General features: G+C 44.5%; 1 protein-coding gene across 1 annotated transcript in view; it reads left to right on the plus strand.

Annotated features, from left to right (window-relative positions):
* Nucleotides 1–234: 234 nt before the first annotated feature.
* The window catches only part of LOC126213253 (ankyrin repeat and protein kinase domain-containing protein 1-like), a 41,231-nt gene continuing 24,761 nt past the window's right edge, over nucleotides 235–16,704 (plus strand). Inside the window, exons 1-2 of the mRNA XM_049940904.1 lie at nucleotides 235–319; nucleotides 9,974–10,553. Of these exons, the coding sequence (XP_049796861.1) occupies nucleotides 9,985–10,553 (569 nt within the window). The 5' untranslated portion in view covers nucleotides 235–319; nucleotides 9,974–9,984. The remainder of the gene's footprint in view (nucleotides 320–9,973; nucleotides 10,554–16,704) is intronic.

Consider the following 16,704-nt stretch of genomic DNA (forward strand, 5'->3'; position numbering starts at 1 on the left):
TTCATCCTGTATTTTAGCTTGTAGACAGATTGGATCAACCAGCTCACATAGTGCACTCGTGACTTCACATTCTCACACCCGATAATAGGCACTCGAGATAAGCGCTAAGCTGAAAAGCGCTACCTGAGTATGGTCACGCGAGGACCGTGCGGAAGATAATGGTGACGTCACGCGGCCGCACCGGCCGCCGTCAGGTATATGATAGGTACGGCAGGGCGCGCGTCTTCCTATACTGCCACCCAGTGGCTGCCGGGGTGTGTACTGTGCTGCGTGTAGCCAAACAGATCACTTCCCGACGTCTGTCCTTCTTGGCTCCAAGGTGAGTAAGGGCTCTGCAGGAATTGCTTGTCCTCTTTACTCTTACAGTTTCTTGATTTTTTGAGAAGGCGCTATATTACTCTGTCAGTTTACCGTTTGTCTTCCAGATAAGGTCTCAGTTTAATTTGAATCTAGTAGTTCTGTAGTTGTGAAAGGAACACAGTCTAAAGCGTGAAAAGGGTAAATCTTGGCACCGGACTGGTACTGGGAGGAGTCGATAGGCACTGTGTACAGGTTTCCCACCATCCTTATGCTTTCCTGACCTGCGTCCACAGTATTACTAATTACTATTAAAAACAGTCTTGATCACGATTTATTTAACAAGGTGACCGGTTTCAACCACTACTGTGGTCATCTTCAGACCATTGAGTAGGAACCTCTTTCTGTTCACTACTGTAGTAGTGTTCACTACTGTAGTAGTAGTTCACTACTGTAGTAGTGATTCTTCAACAGAAAGAGGTTCCTACTCAATGGTCTGAAGATGACCACAGTAGTGGTTGAAACCGGTCACCTTGTTAAATAAATCGTGATCAAGACTGTCTTTAATAGTAATTATTTATAAGCCATTGATCACTGCTGTGCCCATAATGTATTCAAAAGTAACACAGTATTACTGTTTTTGTATTCGAACACTTCTCTCCTTAAGCTAAAAAGCGTCACTCTCATAAACTGACGTAAGTTTAGGACAAGTATCAGGAAATAGAAAGTTATCCGGATTCAGAGCTTCATGATCTTGGGTGCAATTTTGTATGTTCTTTCAGTAAAAGACTTTTCTTAATTTGAGTAGCACACTGATTTGCACGCAAATGTCATCCAGAAAAGCAAGTGTGGCACAACTTGTTGAAAATCCTCGTGCAGATATATAGAGACCCAGTTCTGTGTGCCATGTTATGTAGTGTGTCTTACACAAATTGTTTAAACAGGACTGTATGGCAGAAAAACTTACACTACCGAATAGTGAAAACGTGACAGCTGAATGATAGCACAACTCAATATGTTGCTAAGGAACTCTATTAGTATATCTCGTACAGGGACAGAAAGCGTTGGTCTAACCACAAATCTAAATGGAACCATTGATTGTACAAGCATACAAAGAAAAGAATCACATTTATTGCAAGGAGAGGATCGACTTTCTGAAATCGTCTACACATCACCATATGGGTAAAGATCCTTGATATCACACCCTGCAGCTATTCAACTCGATAGGCCCTCGTTTATAAGCAATCGACGAAAAAAGACTTCGAATTTAATGTGACAGTTAATAGCAGTAATAAAGTAGCGTTTCTTCTTGACTGCTTGTGTGGTATAACTAATAAAGTAAAGCCTTTATGTGAATGCAATTATTTAATTTCTTTTTCTTCACTACATTTAATCATTGTATGAATTTTTCCATTCGTTCTCATTTTTTCTTTGCATCATTCTTTTTCCGCTCGGAATTTGTCTGAATGTGAATATAATAATATTTATTTATTATAAGATGTAAGTATTAGAAAATTCGAATCTATCGCTTCTACAACAAAAAAGATGAAATAATCTATATGCATTCATTGTGCAAAGCTGTCAAAAGTCTATTTTTCGTTATAAGATGTGTATTGTTTTGTGGTAATCGTCATACAAACATTTAAAACAAACCTAAATTCCTACTGCACCACGGACAAAATAACGCATATGAAGATTTAAACGGAAGAAAAGAGTATGAGTAAAACGAAATTCAAGCAAAATGAGCAATGAAACTAATGTATGCAATAACATGGAAGAAAAAATACGATGATAAAAGGAAATAAATTAAATCTAAATTAAACATGATAGGATGGAAAATGAGACCAAATGAAGTAGCTAATATTATGATTAAAACGATGTAACAAAGGAACAGAAATAAAGAAGTTACATTTAAACCGGTTAACTGAATGAAAATAATGATCAGCATCATTTAGATAAAAACTTAAAAACACAAAAATTAAAGTACCTGAGAAGATTAGAACTCTCAAACTTCTGCACGTAAAAACCTCCCCTATCTTGTCTTTTTTTTTCATTTTGTTCGTAATAGTCAGTTTCTTTTGGTATGGATGAGTGTAACTTAACACTCGTTCATAATTGATTCTTTTACTCAATTTCTTTTTTATAACAGAGGATAGTCGGACTTCTAAGGAAATATCCATTACATCACACAACCATTCAATGGGATAGTGCATTTTTAAAGCTGTTGAGTCATGCAAGATTCTAATATTTTTTCACCAATTATTTACAAATGGCGGCCCACCAGGATAAATAACTGGAGAGTGTGCTACCTGGGATCTTAACCTATATCACCATACAGACGGTTTCAAAACGTCGATCTCACTGAGAGGGGAACTCCCCTTGTCAGTACTGCAACTTTTTCTTGGGCAGTTCTGCTGCATATTTCTTCTTTGCTTCTCCCACCTTCAACCATCTTGTTTCCTAAGTGAGTGAGTCAACGTCATGCACCAGCTGCTCACATACATGTACTCCAACATTGGTTTTTGTCTTATGTCACTAGCCATAACTTTTCATGTAGTCTCATTTTTGTGTATATTTTACTCTTTCCCCATAACTTGCCCAGTTTTAAAAAACATGAATAAAGGATCAGGTAAAACGCGCTGTGTGATCAGTGTAAACATTCGTTTCACTTATATTATCTCACGTAACTCTATTCTCTCACTTTTTAAGTAGACCTCGTTTGTATAGATAAAAAACAATTTCTGGTACCGCCTGTTCTTGCCAGACTCTTTTCCGTGTATACCTCTTAACCTGTGTAGAGCACCTAACAGTAACATTTCTCTCGGTTTTATAGAGCTTCCAAATACGTTACCAGCCTCTGTAGTATATTCCGAGTTACTTGACTACCTCAAACTTCAATTTGTCATTAGACATACTAAACACATCCTATATATGTGGTACACCTACAAAAGCTGTATTCCTTTCCATTCTTTGCTCTGTAACTAATTTGAGAACCAACATTCTAAGAACCTGGCATCAATTGTTTGAAGATCATGGTAATTATTACTTTATGATACACTCACCACAAGGCTACGCATTTCTTAAATTTGCATTTTGAAAAAGTCTTTTTTATCGGTGGGCACTGTAAATTTTCTATCCAAATTCGTGGTCAATAGTCCCTTGGACCGTGTAATGTGACCACCACCAACACTATGTGATCAAAAGTATCCGGACTGCTGGCTGAAAATGACTTACAAGTTCGTGGCGCCCTCCATCGGTAATGCTGGAATTCAATATGGTGTTAGCCCACCTTTAACCTTGATGACAGCTGCCACTTTTGCAGGCATACGTTCAATCAGGTGCTGGAAGGTTTTTTGGGGAGTGGCTGCCCATTCTCCACGGAGTGCTGCACTGAGGAGGGTTGTCGATGTCGGTCTGTGAGGCCTGGCACAAAGTCGGCGTTCCAAAACATCCCAAACGTGTTCTATAGGATCCAGGCCAGGACGCTGTGCAGGCATGTCCATTACAGGCATGTTGTTGTTGTGTAACCACTCTGTCAAAAGCCGTGCGTTATGAATAGGTGCTCGATTGTGTTGAAAGATGCAATCACCCGTCCCTGAATTGCTCTTAAACAGTTGGAAGCAAGAAGGTGTTTGAAACATTATTGTAGGCCTGTACTGTGATAGTGCCACGCAAAACAACAAGGGGTACAAGCCCCCTCGATGGAAAGCACAACCATACCATAACATCACCACCGCCGAATTTTACTACTGACATTACACACGCTGGCAGATGGCATTCACTGGGCGTTCGTCATACCCACACCATGCCATCGGATCGCCATATTGTGTACCGTGATTCGTCGATCCACACAACGTTTTTCCACTGTTCAATCGTCCAATGTTCACGCTCCTTAACCAAGCGAGGTGTCATTTGGCATATACTGGCGCGATATGTGGATTATGAACAGCCTCTCGACGATGAAATAAGTTCTTACCTCCCTAACTGTCATAGTACTTGCAATGGACCGTGATGCAGTTTAGAATTCTCGTGTGATGGTCTGGATAGATGTATGGCTATTACACATTACGACCCTCTTCAACTGTCGGTGGTGTTTATGAGACGTATGACACAAGTGACACCCAATTGCCTGACAACGTTTGAAATCCATGAGCTCTGCGGAGCGCCCTTTTCTGCTCCCTCAAGGTGCCTTGGCAGAATGTGGCCGCACAATGCACCTAATATGACAATGTATGTTTGTATGAGTGTCTGGATACTTCTGATAACATAGTGTACAGTGTACAGTATACAGTGAACACACACAGAAGGCTGGCAGCAGCGCTAGTTGTGGAGGTTTTATAGGTAGTGTGCAGAAGGCGAGGAAAATAACAGTCGTTGCTGATATAACGAGGAAAAAAAGTGATGTAGCTGTCGTCCAAAAGGGCATGATCACTCGCTTTCAGGCCAAGGGTGGAAGTATATACATAACGGCCGTCTAGGTTAAAGTGTATTGTGCGTGGCGGAATGGCTATATCCAAAAGAGACGCCAAGGCAACTGTAGTGCACCAAGGGATCTAGATGTTAGGGATAAGTGATGGTAGCAGAGATGTGTATGGACGAATACACATGCGACTGTTGAGCAACTGACTTCCCAAGAGAACCAAGGGGCTACCAACAGTGTCTCCTGATAGCGAACGCTGCTGGGTACGGGCCTCCGCAGCACGTACCTGGTTCACTGCTGTTCATCGGCGACGGAGGCTGGAATCTGGACGCCAATACTGCAACTGAACGCCCACTGAGTGGCGACAGGTGGCATTTTGAGGTGAATTACTTTATATCCTCGAACAGGTTGAAACGTCTGCAATCAAACACCCTGTAACACTTGTCAGGAGGGTCTGGGCCAGAGCAGTGGGCGTTGTGGTCACGAGGAATGTTTTCAAGGCAATCCGTGAGGTGAACGATCTTGTCGTTCTGGAAGGCACAATAGATCAACACAAGTATGTGTCTACCCTTTGGGACCTTGTACACCCCTACATGCAGTATCTTGTTCTCGGCACAATAGCTTTTATTGGCAGATCAATGCAACGCATCACACAGTTTGCTCGTAACAGGATGAGTTTCTTACTCCCCTGGTCACGAAACTCCCTGGATTTAAACCCAATCGAGAAGCCGTGGGGCCATCTCGATCTTGACGTTGATACCTTCCAGGACGTTGATACCTTCCAGGACGTTGATATCTTCCAGGACGTTGATACCTTCCAGGACATTGATACCTTCCAGGACGTTGACACCTTCTAGAACCTTGCTGACTCCCTTCCTGCATGTCTCGCAGTGGTCTGCAGTGCCAAAGCTAGTTATTGACGCTTTCGGTAGGTGATCACGTTACTCTGACTGGACAGTGTAAGTTGCACATTAGTAGATAACGGGATTTCCGTTCCTCCTGCTTTTATGAATTTGTCAGTAATATTGTCTATTACCAAGTCTCTGTTTTTCCTCAGGTTTTTCAGGGCAAGTTCAAATTCCAGTTTTAAAATTAATGCACCAACGAGTCGTATGGTTTGATACCTGTAATTGCAACAAATGAAATGTGATTCAAATTCCCATTTAAAGGATACCCCCACGCTTCTAATGCAGTGATTGAAGATACTGAGTATCAGCTCCAACTGAGATTTTCTTCAGTCAGAGTTTGACGTTGTAACTCAGGACTTGTACCAATAGGAATTATCTCATTACGACTACCAGCTGTCACTTTGTGGTGGTTCGACAAGAATTAAAGAGCAATATCACATATGTTAGTAAAGGATGAGACACCTTCTCTATGACTGTATCATGTATACCGCCCTATTTATGGTTCTGGTGTCATCTTGTGACAGTAGTATTGAGAATATGCTGCGGTCTGGTTATGTATGCTACGCCAACATAAGGTTTACCACAAATGCACCCTAGCCTTTACTAGCACATCGTTGATCCGCAGCATCAACTAACTGTTGCATGGTTACATGCAGGACTAGCGCTTACGACCAGAGTAATATACACTCCTGGAAATTGAAATAAGAACACCGTGAATTCATTGTCCCAGGAAGGGGAAACTTTATTGACACATTCCTGGGGTCAGATACATCACATGATCACACTGACAGAACCACAGGCACATAGACACAGGCAACAGAGCATGCACAATGTCGGCACTAGTACAGTGTATATCCACCTTTCGCAGCAATGCAGGCTGCTATTCTCCCATGGAGACGATCGTAGAGATGCGGGATGTAGTCCTGTGGAACGGCTTGCCATGCCATTTCCACCTGGCGCCTCAGTTGGACCAGCGTTCGTGCTGGACGTGCAGACCGCGTGAGACGACGCTTCATCCAGTCCCAAACATGCTCAATGGGGGACAGATCCGGAGATCTTGCTGGCCAGGGTAGTTGACTTACACCTTCTAGAGCACGTTGGGTGGCACGGGATACATGCGGACGTGCATTGTCCTGTTGGAACAGCAAGTTCCCTTGCCGGTCTAGGAATGGTAGAACGATGGGTTCGATGACGGTTTGGATGTACCGTGCACTATTCAGTGTCCCCTCGATGATCACCAGTGGTGTACGGCCAGTGTAGGAGATCGCTCCCCACACCATGATGCCGGGTGTTGGCCCTGTGTGCCTCGGTCGTATGCAGTCCTGATTGTGGCGCTCACCTGCACGGCGCCAAACACGCATACGACCATCATTGGCACCAAGGCAGAAGCGACTCTCATCGCTGAAGACGACATGTCTCCATTCGTCCCTCCATTCACGCCTTTCGCGACACCACTGGAGGCGGGCTGCACGATGTTGGGGCGTGAGCGGAAGACGGCCTAACGGTGTGCGGGACCGTAGCCCAGCTTCATGGAGACGGTTGCGAATGGTCCTCGCCGATACCCCAGGAGCAACAGTGTCCCCAATTTGCTGGGAAGTGGCGGTGCGGTTCCCTACGGCACTGCGTAGGATCCTACGGTCTTGGCGTGCATCCGTGCGTCGCTGCGGTCCGGTCCCAGGTCGACGGGCACGTGCACCTTCCGCCGACCACTGGCGACAACATCGATGTACTGTGGAGACCTCACGCCCCACGTGTTGAGCAATTCGGCGGTACGTCCACCCGGCCTCCCACATGCCCACTATACGCCCTCGCTCAAAGTCCGTCAACTGCACATACGGTTCACGTCCACGCTGTCGCGGCATGCTACCAGTGTTAAAGACTGCGATGGAGCTCCGTATGCCACGGCAAACTGGCTGACACTGACGGCGGCGGTGCAGAAATGCTGCGCAGCTAGCGCTATTCGACGGCCAACACCGCGGTTCCTGGTGTGTCCGCTGTGCCGTGCGTGTGATCATTGCTTGTACAGCCCTCTCGCAGTGTCCGGAGCAAGTATGGTGGGTCTGACACACTGGTGTCAATGTGTTCTTTTTTCCATTTCCAGGAGTGTAGATTCCAGTGTTGGGACATCGTTATTTTCTTAAATAACTGGAGAAATCAGGAGGATAACTAGTTGAATAAAGTCCTAGTGTAGTTCTTCCTCGCCTAGTCAGTATTGTGCTAGATCTCGACTTCGAAAGTTTTCTTGTCTGTAACTGTAGAAAGGGGTCAAGGAAATGAGATCTGGAGCCGTTCCAGGGATTCTTCAGACAAAATGCATTGAAACAAAGAGCAATTTCTTGAAACGGTACAGGATGTGACGGTAACTATTGCCACCAGGAACAACTCCAAAGGTATGTTAGGAACGGATAACTTGGTGTGACAAAAGTTGCATGGGACAACAGGGGCCATAATATGACGTCTGTTTTTTGTTGCTAGGTGGGGTCGCTTCAGACATATGAAGCCCAACTTCATTTTTTTTAAAAAGTGGGATGCTACAATTTGGTACTTCTTTTCTGATAGCGGCTGTCGAAGCGAATCTAATGATGTTTAACAGTTAGGTCTTTCAAGGTCAACGAAGGTCACAATGGTAGCATGAACGTCCATTTACAGAAGGTGTTCGAAGTGATGACCATTGGTATCAACGCAGTGCTGCAATCTTCTTATGACGGAGTGAGTGGTATTCCTTATAACTTCGGCACTTATCGAAGCACATGCTCTGACAATTCTCTCTTGCATATCTTCAGATGTAGTTGGAATATTTCTTTATACACAGCGTTTTTTAGAAATCCCCACAAGAAAAAAATTCCAGAGGCGTCAAGTGTGGCGAACGAACGCGTCCAATCCAACGATTTGGGAGATGTCTCTGCACCCCATTTCTAGTCATCAGCGAAAAATGTGCTGGAGACCCATCGTGTTGTTACCACCTTCTGTTCGTTATTCCTAAAGCTATTTCTTCCAACAACAGACCTAATGTTTCTTGCAGGAATGTGGTGTACTTCCTACCATTATGATTATCTTCGATCAAATAGGGGCCTACAATTCTGCCATCCAGAAGCCCACACCATACATTCAATGAGCATGGTTTTTGGTGTGCAACTTGCCACAGCCAACATGGATTTTCAGTTGCCCAGTAATGCATATTATGCAGATTAACATTTCTATGGATCATGAATGTAGCCTCGTCAGTAAATAAAATGAAATTAATAAATGTATCATTCCTCTGAATCTGAAGTTGAGCCCATCGCCAGTATTGAGTGCGATGCATACGACCTGTACCAGTTAAATCTTGGTGGAGACTGATATGGTAAGGATAATATTTATGGAACTGCAGAACACTCTGTCTCATGGCAGATACTCTCGCGATTTGACGTGAGGTAACACAAGGATCTCGAACCACAGTGGTAAGAGTTCCTATTTCCGTTTCCTCGTTAGTAACTTTCCTCGGTCTGATGTGTTTCCGATGCATTAAAGATGCAGTTCTCAATTTATCATACACATATTTAAATGTATAACGTGTAGAGTGAATACCTTCAGGATATCTTTCAGCTTATAAGTCTGTAGCTGTCACTGAATTTCGATGGCATTGTCTGTAAATGAGAAGCATATCGACTTGTTCTTCAAAGGAATACATTATTCACATTCGCTTGATTCGGCGATACTAGTCTTACCGTTTCTATTAGTATTGTATTGCGAAACCGTCCAAATGTTTACATGTCTGTGGCACGTTAGATGGATACACCGTATTCGGCGAATATTTACTATTTTCACAATATCCGAGTGAGAATTGCCAGAGCACGTGCTTCAGTAAGTGCCAATGTGATAAGGAATACCAATCAATTAAGAAGATCTGTATTGATACCACTGGTCATCACTTCGAACACTTTCTGTAAATGCCACCTTTTTCACCTTTGTTGACATTCAAAGACCTTACTGTTACAAATCATTGATCTCAATAGCTGGTATCAGAAAATAAGTACCAAACTATAGCATCCTGCTTCAAAAAACATTGTTGACCATCAAATCGCTGACACGATCCCACCTAGCAGAAAAAGACCCCTGTCGTCCCATGCAGCATTTGACCCACAAACTTTTCAGCTCCTGTCATACTGTCGGAATTATTGTAGGTGGCAATCGTTAATGAGTGACCCTGCAGATTTACAGTTATTCATCATTTTGCCACAGAAGTGATATATTGTTGCAGTTGATGTGCCGGAGAGAGTATTTACCAACTTCTGCTTCGTGAGGCTGATGTATATGTAGAGAGGGTGGTGTGTAACGGAAAGGGCTGGCCAGTGATACTGTGTTTCAGAATCATCCACAATGGAAGCAGTTAAGGACATTAAGGAGACGGTGGCCGTGGACCTGGGTGCCCTGCTGGACGCAGGCGATGGCGCCGTAGTCACGTTGGTGGCGGGCGGCACGCGACTTGTGGCTCACAGGGCTGTCCTCACAGCGAGGAGCCCCGTCTTCGCCGCCATGTTTGGCCACGACACGCTGGAGGCCAGCAGCGGCCAGGTGGCCATCCCTGACGTGGAGGGCCCCGTTCTGCGCCAGCTGCTGGCCTACCTCTATACCCGGCAGGCCCCCCAGCTGCCAGGCATGGCCCCCCAAATGCTGGCCGCCGCTGACAAATACGGATTGCCGGACCTGAAAGCTGACTGTGAGCGGCACGTGGCAGCGCAGCTGGATGTGGAGACGGCAGCGGCCACCGCAGTGCTGGCGGTGAGGCACTCCTGCCCCGGTCTGGCTGCGACCGCAGTCGCCTTCATAAGGGCCCACGACTACCTGGTGATGGCGACGCAGGGCTGGGCAGACGCAGTGCTGAATCAGCCCAAAGACGTGCTCGAAGTGAGTCGTCTGCTTGCACAGCCACCACCACATGGTACTAGGTAAGCACTAGACATGCCAGTCGCCAGTGTCTCTTAATACTGTGTGAGTGTGTGTGTGTGTGTGTGTGTGTGTGTGTGTGTATGTGATGCCAAGCATACAGTGTCTGCTACAGTGTTCCCTTACATGTGTTTCTGCTCCAAAATAATCAACATCAATGGCCTTGCTGATAGCTGTCAATAGTATCAACATAACAGCTTTATTCAGTATCTAAATTTAACGACACTATGTAACCAAAAGTATCTGGACATCCCTAAAAACTTACGTTTTTCATATTATGTGCTTTGTGATGCCACCTACTGCCAGCTATTACATATCAACGACCTCAGATACTGTGAGAGAGCAGAATGGGGCGCTCCGCAGAACTGTGTGTGAAATCTTATGGGACTTAGCTGACAAGGTCATCAGTCCCTAAGCTTACACACTACTTAACCTAAATTATCCCAAGGACAAACACACACACACACCCATACCCGAGGGACGACTCGAACCTCTGCTGGGACCAGCCACACAGTCCATGACTGCAGCGCCTTAGACCGCTCAGCTAATCCCGTGCGGCTCCGCAGAACTCAAAACTTCGAATGCAATCAGGTGATGGTGTGTCACTTGTGTCATACGTCTGTACGTGACATTTCCACACTCCTAAACATCCCTTGGTCCACTGTTTCCGAGGTGATATTGAAGTGGAAACGTGACAGGACACGTAGAGCACAAAAGCGTACTGGCCGACCACGTCTGTTGACTGACAGAGAACGCCGACAGTTGAAGAGGGTCATAATGCCTAATAGGCAGACAAATCTTCAGACCATCACACAGGAATTCCAAACTGCATCAGGATCCACTGCAAGTACTGTGACAGTTAGGTGGGAGGTGAGAAAACTTGGATTTCATGGTCGAGCGGCTGCTCATAAGCCACACATCACGCCGCTAAACGCCGAACGGCGTCTCCCTTGGTGTAAGGAGCATAAACATTCGACGATTGAACTGTGGAAAAACGTTGTATGGAGTGAAGAATCACGGTACACAATGTGGCGATCCGATTGCAGGGTGTGTGTAGGGCGACTGCCTGGTCAACGTCATCTTCCAACATGTGTAGTGCCAAAAGTAAAATTCCGAGGTGGTGGTGTTGTGGTGTGGCCGTGTGTTTCATGGAGGGGACTTGCACAGCTAGTTGTTTTGCGTGGCACAATCACAGCATACCCTACATTGATGTTCTAAGAGCCTTCTTGCTTCCCACTGTTGAAGAGCAATTGTGGGATGGTGGTTGCATCTTTCAACATGATCGAGCACCTGTTCATAGTGCAAGGCCTCTGGTGGACTGGTTACACGACAATAACATCCCTGTAATGGGCTGGCCTGCACAGAGTCCTGACCTGAATCCTATAGAACCCCTTTGGGATGTTTTGAAACTCCGACTTCATGCCAGGCCTCACTGACCGACATCGACACCCCTCCTCAGTGCATCACTCCATGAACAATGGGGTGCCATTCCCCAAGAAACCTTCCAGCACCTGATTGAACGTATGCCTCCTAGTGTGGAAGCTGTGATCAAGGCTAAGGTTAGGCCAACACCATACTGAATGCCAGCATTACCGACGGAGGGCGCCACGAACTTGTAGGTCATTTTCAGCCAGGTGTCGGGATACTTTTGATCACATAGTGTATATTGTAAACGGTCGTATCACACTTCCCTGTGGTACTCCGGGTATTACCTTTACATCTGTCGGTTTTGTTCCCTCAAGAGCGATGTGTTGTCACTGTCAGGACAGCCCTGAGGAAGGCCACTTGCAATTGTGGCCGAAACGTCGAACAATATTGTATATCGACAATGCAGTCAACATCGCCGAAAAATTTTATTAGAAGACGCAGTGGCGTATAATGTTTGCAGCCTGGGCAAGAGAGTGTGCATTCCTTACTCTGTGTGCTGTGTAGGCCACTTTAGGCTTCTTGATGTGCAGTACTCTTCATTGTTGTTTGCTGTCTCTGCTACTGCTGGCAGTGTGGTAGTTACAAACAGCGACGTGCTGCATAACGGGTAGATGGTGAGGAGCAACGCTGTTGCCCAGTACCAGCATTAAAGACAATGCAGTACGCGGCAGCACCGTTCAAACGTAGCAGCAATGTGTTGAGTATATTCCATTACCAATGTTACCACACTGGAAATTCTGACCCGTGGAAATCCTAAGTGTATTAGAGCAGACATCTATACTAATAACTATTATACGAGTACTACAGTTTTGTAAGTTTTGCATTTTTCTTACGCTTTCTTGATAGCTGGACGCAATATGCTTACAAAGTCCTTTATTCTCCCCAAGCAGTGTAGGGAAATTAGGTATGACTTCCAAGAAGTAGCATGTGTTTGACAGTCAGAACATGTGATAAAGGCATCCAGTAAGGAACGTAACATAAGCAAATGTGAAAGAGGATGTAGCTACTTACCATCTGACAAGATAGCAAAACGAGTCCCAACAAAAACACACCAACTTCAGGAATTCCCACACTATGCTGGGCGTCCCTTTCACATTTACTTCCCCTTTCTGGCCAGTATTTCCTCAGAACAGCTGCTGTACTTTGGTACAGGCGTCCAAAGTCTACCTTCTTGAAGTTCTTCATAGTTTTACTAAACGCTGAGTGATGAATTACGTTATTAGATACACAACGTCTCACATTGAAAATACTCCCTGTAAAGTCTACTGCATAGTAACTTTCACGAATTTACATTAATGTTCAAACATGTTTAAATATTTATAAAGTTGTCACTAAGCTGCTTTAAAAACGGGAATTTTCTTTGCGGTAATACTGTCTACAGTGCATGGCGTGTTTCTCGTTTAGTTGTACCTTGTGCTGTAAACCGCTCAGCCTCAATCACGTCTGTTCACTGTAGTGTGACATGAGTATGAACGCTTAGTACAGAATACCTGTCTTTTCAAGATATCCTACTGCAAATACATTACCTTTAAATCTATCTGTGTTATTCACAAGTAAAGTTTGGAAATGTTATTCACAACTGAAGTACCCATATAGTACCACAACTGATATAGTACCACACACACACACACACACATGGTGTTATCCATGGTACAACAGTAATTTATTAAACATGTTAATACCGAAAGTCACTATCCATGCATATGCTCCATCACAAAAGTTATCGCTAGAGATTCTTGCAGTGCGAGCCACTAGTGGCCCAGCGCGACATTAGGAACAATGGCTCTGACCACTATGGGACTTAACATCTTAGGTCATCAGTCCCCTTGAACTTAGAACTATTTAAACCTAACTAACCTAAGGACATCACACACATCCATGCCCGAGGCAGGATTCGAACCTGCGACCATAGCAGTCCCGCGGTTCCGGACTACAGCGCCTAGAACCGCACGGCCACTGCGGCTGGCTGACATTGGAAAAGAAAACACAAAATTTTGAAACGAAGGGATGAGCTGACAGATCTCATATCGCTGGCAACTCATTTGTTGACTTCTCAGAAACGGTTTTTGAACGCCCAAATAGTGAATTTTAAAATGTGCCAGAAGAGAGAATAAGTAATTAAACAACTGCCTGCGACATGCTTAGCACGGTAAATATTGTAACTGTCTCGGTGTGTATCGAACGCCACAAATGTACCGCATCATGCCTCAGTAAATAACGTTACGAACTGTAGTTGTAGCCCTTGGGCGGACTGAGGTCACTGACAGTTCCGGTCTCTCTGTATCTCCTCCATGTCTGAAAAACATCGGTTTGGTTCACTCCGTGACGCCTGGACACTTCCTTGTTGAGAGCCATTCCTGGCACAAAGTAAGAATGCGTACGCAATTGAACCACGGTATTGACCGTCTAGGCATGGTTGAACACGAGCCGTGTACCTCCTTCCCGATGGAATGACTGGAACTGATCGGCTGCCGGACCCCCTCCATCTAAATAGGCGATGCTCATGCATGGTTGTTTACATCTTTGGGGAGGGAGGGGGTGGGGGGCGTTCAGTGACATCTCTGAACAGTCAAAGGGACTGTGTCTGTGATACAATATCCATAGTCAACGTCTAACTTCCAGAGTTCTGGGAACCGGGTTGACGCATCTGTTCATGGACGTCATGTTCCGAAACTACTAAGATCGTCATTCAGTAATTGAAGAGACAAATTGATCTGGAGAAAATAGGTTTATATTTACATAACAATACTTTTTTCCAATTTTCAACATAACCCCCTTGAACATTTATGAACTAGTTCCAACAGACAACAAGCTTTTTTATTCTGGCTGCAAAGAACTCTTTATCTTGATGTTTGAATCAATTTCTCATAAACTTTTCCACGTCCTTGTTGTACCAGAACCTCATTCCACGTAATGCCTCCTTCAGTGCACTGAACAAATGTAAATCACTAGGTGCTAAATTAGGACTGTAAGGGGTATGAGGCAGTACTTTCAAGCCCATTTTCTTGATGGTTTCACGGTTTAGTTGAGCAATACGAGGACGTGAATTTTTTTGCTGGAGAATCACAGCTCTCCTCTAAGATCCACGATGTCCCTTCACCTTGTTTAAAAGCAATCCCAGTAGTAGGCCTGTTGGATGTTCATTGTAAGGTACTCTTCGAGATAATCACAAAAAAACTGGACCTTCACCACCCTAAAACACCAGTCAACATGACTTTTCCTGCTGATGCTTGGGTTTTGAATTTTTTCTTGACAGGTGAGTTGGTGTACTTCCACTCTGTGCTTTGTCTTTTTGATTCTGGTTCATAATAGTGAACCCAAGTTTCATCAAAAGTTAAAATTTTGTTGAGGAAGTGCTCACTTTCTCTTCCATAACGTTCCTTCCGCTCTGTTCACACTCTCAACCTCGTTTCCTTGTGTAGACGCGTCAACCACCCTTGGGATCCATCTTGCACATATTTTGCAGTACTTCCGCTTAATGTCATCAGCTCGACTTTCAGGTGAGGGAGTTGAAGCGGCAACTTCAAAATGGCTCGGAGCACTATGGGACTCAACTGCTGAGGTCATTAGTCCCCTAGAACTTAGAACTAGTTAAAGCTAACTAACCTAAGGACATCACAAACATCCATGCCCGAGGCAGGATTCGAACCTGCGACCGTAGCGGTCTTGCGGTTCCAGACTGCAGCGCCTTTAACCGCACGGCCACTTCGGCCGGCTGAAGCGGCAACTGGTCGGCCAGAACGGTATTCGTCAGTCACTGAATCACGACCGTTTTTGGACTGCACTACCCACTTGTAAAAATTTCCACGATTCATATCACCTTCACCATAAACTTTAGACATTCTCGCCTTCAGTAAGTAAGAAACGAATAACAGAACGTTCAACTAATGTGGATTTTCAAGCGGACTCTCCACCTTGAAATGTATTTTTGTGGTTATGAACAAAACAATGTTGATACATCAGCTGATCAGGGCTCATCCCAGTGATGTGAACTTAAAGCCATAAAAGTACCAAACTTTCCCTACTAACAGTTTTTCCCCAGACTAATTTGTGTCTTTAATTATTGAATCACCCTCGTAGCCATGCGGTCTAGGCGCCTTGTAACGGTCCATGCAACTCCCCCATCGTACGTGGGAGTCCTCCCTCGGGCATGGCTGTGTGTGTTGTTGTAATGTAAAAATATAAAAACAGTGATATATAAAAAATATACGGCAGTCTGCCAATGTAATCGTATTCTTAATCACTCAATAGTAGCGGTTGAAAACACTTTTCTGAAAATGACTAACAAGAAGGTTCTTAATAGTGCAATATCTTTTGAGTTAGTCCAACACAGATCAGTAATTAATAAACTAGCTCAGTTCTCAGGGAAGTTACGTAAACGTCAACAATTACTTGTCTTTCACTTCTTTACCCTGCACCACAGATATTATTCCGGGCTCGTGAGAAGTTGTAAGCCTATTACAGCAGAGAATATTTCACAAGTCTGTTCGATGTAAACTACTGTAGTACGTAACTTAATATCGTGATTTCGTCTCGATTCCCCAATACAAGATAACAAGAGTAGCATCTACAGATGAAATCCTATAATGGAACTGGTATCCTGTGACCAGACCTTTTCTGCCTGGGATGTTATCTCCTTATATAAAGAACAACTACAAGTAAAATAGCTAAATTATTATCAGTGGCCGCCGGGCTCGTAGGATCTGAAAGAAAGTTAATTGTCCT

Source organism: Schistocerca nitens, chromosome 11 (assembly GCF_023898315.1).
Source record: "Schistocerca nitens isolate TAMUIC-IGC-003100 chromosome 11, iqSchNite1.1, whole genome shotgun sequence".
NCBI lineage: Eukaryota > Metazoa > Arthropoda > Insecta > Orthoptera > Acrididae > Schistocerca > Schistocerca nitens.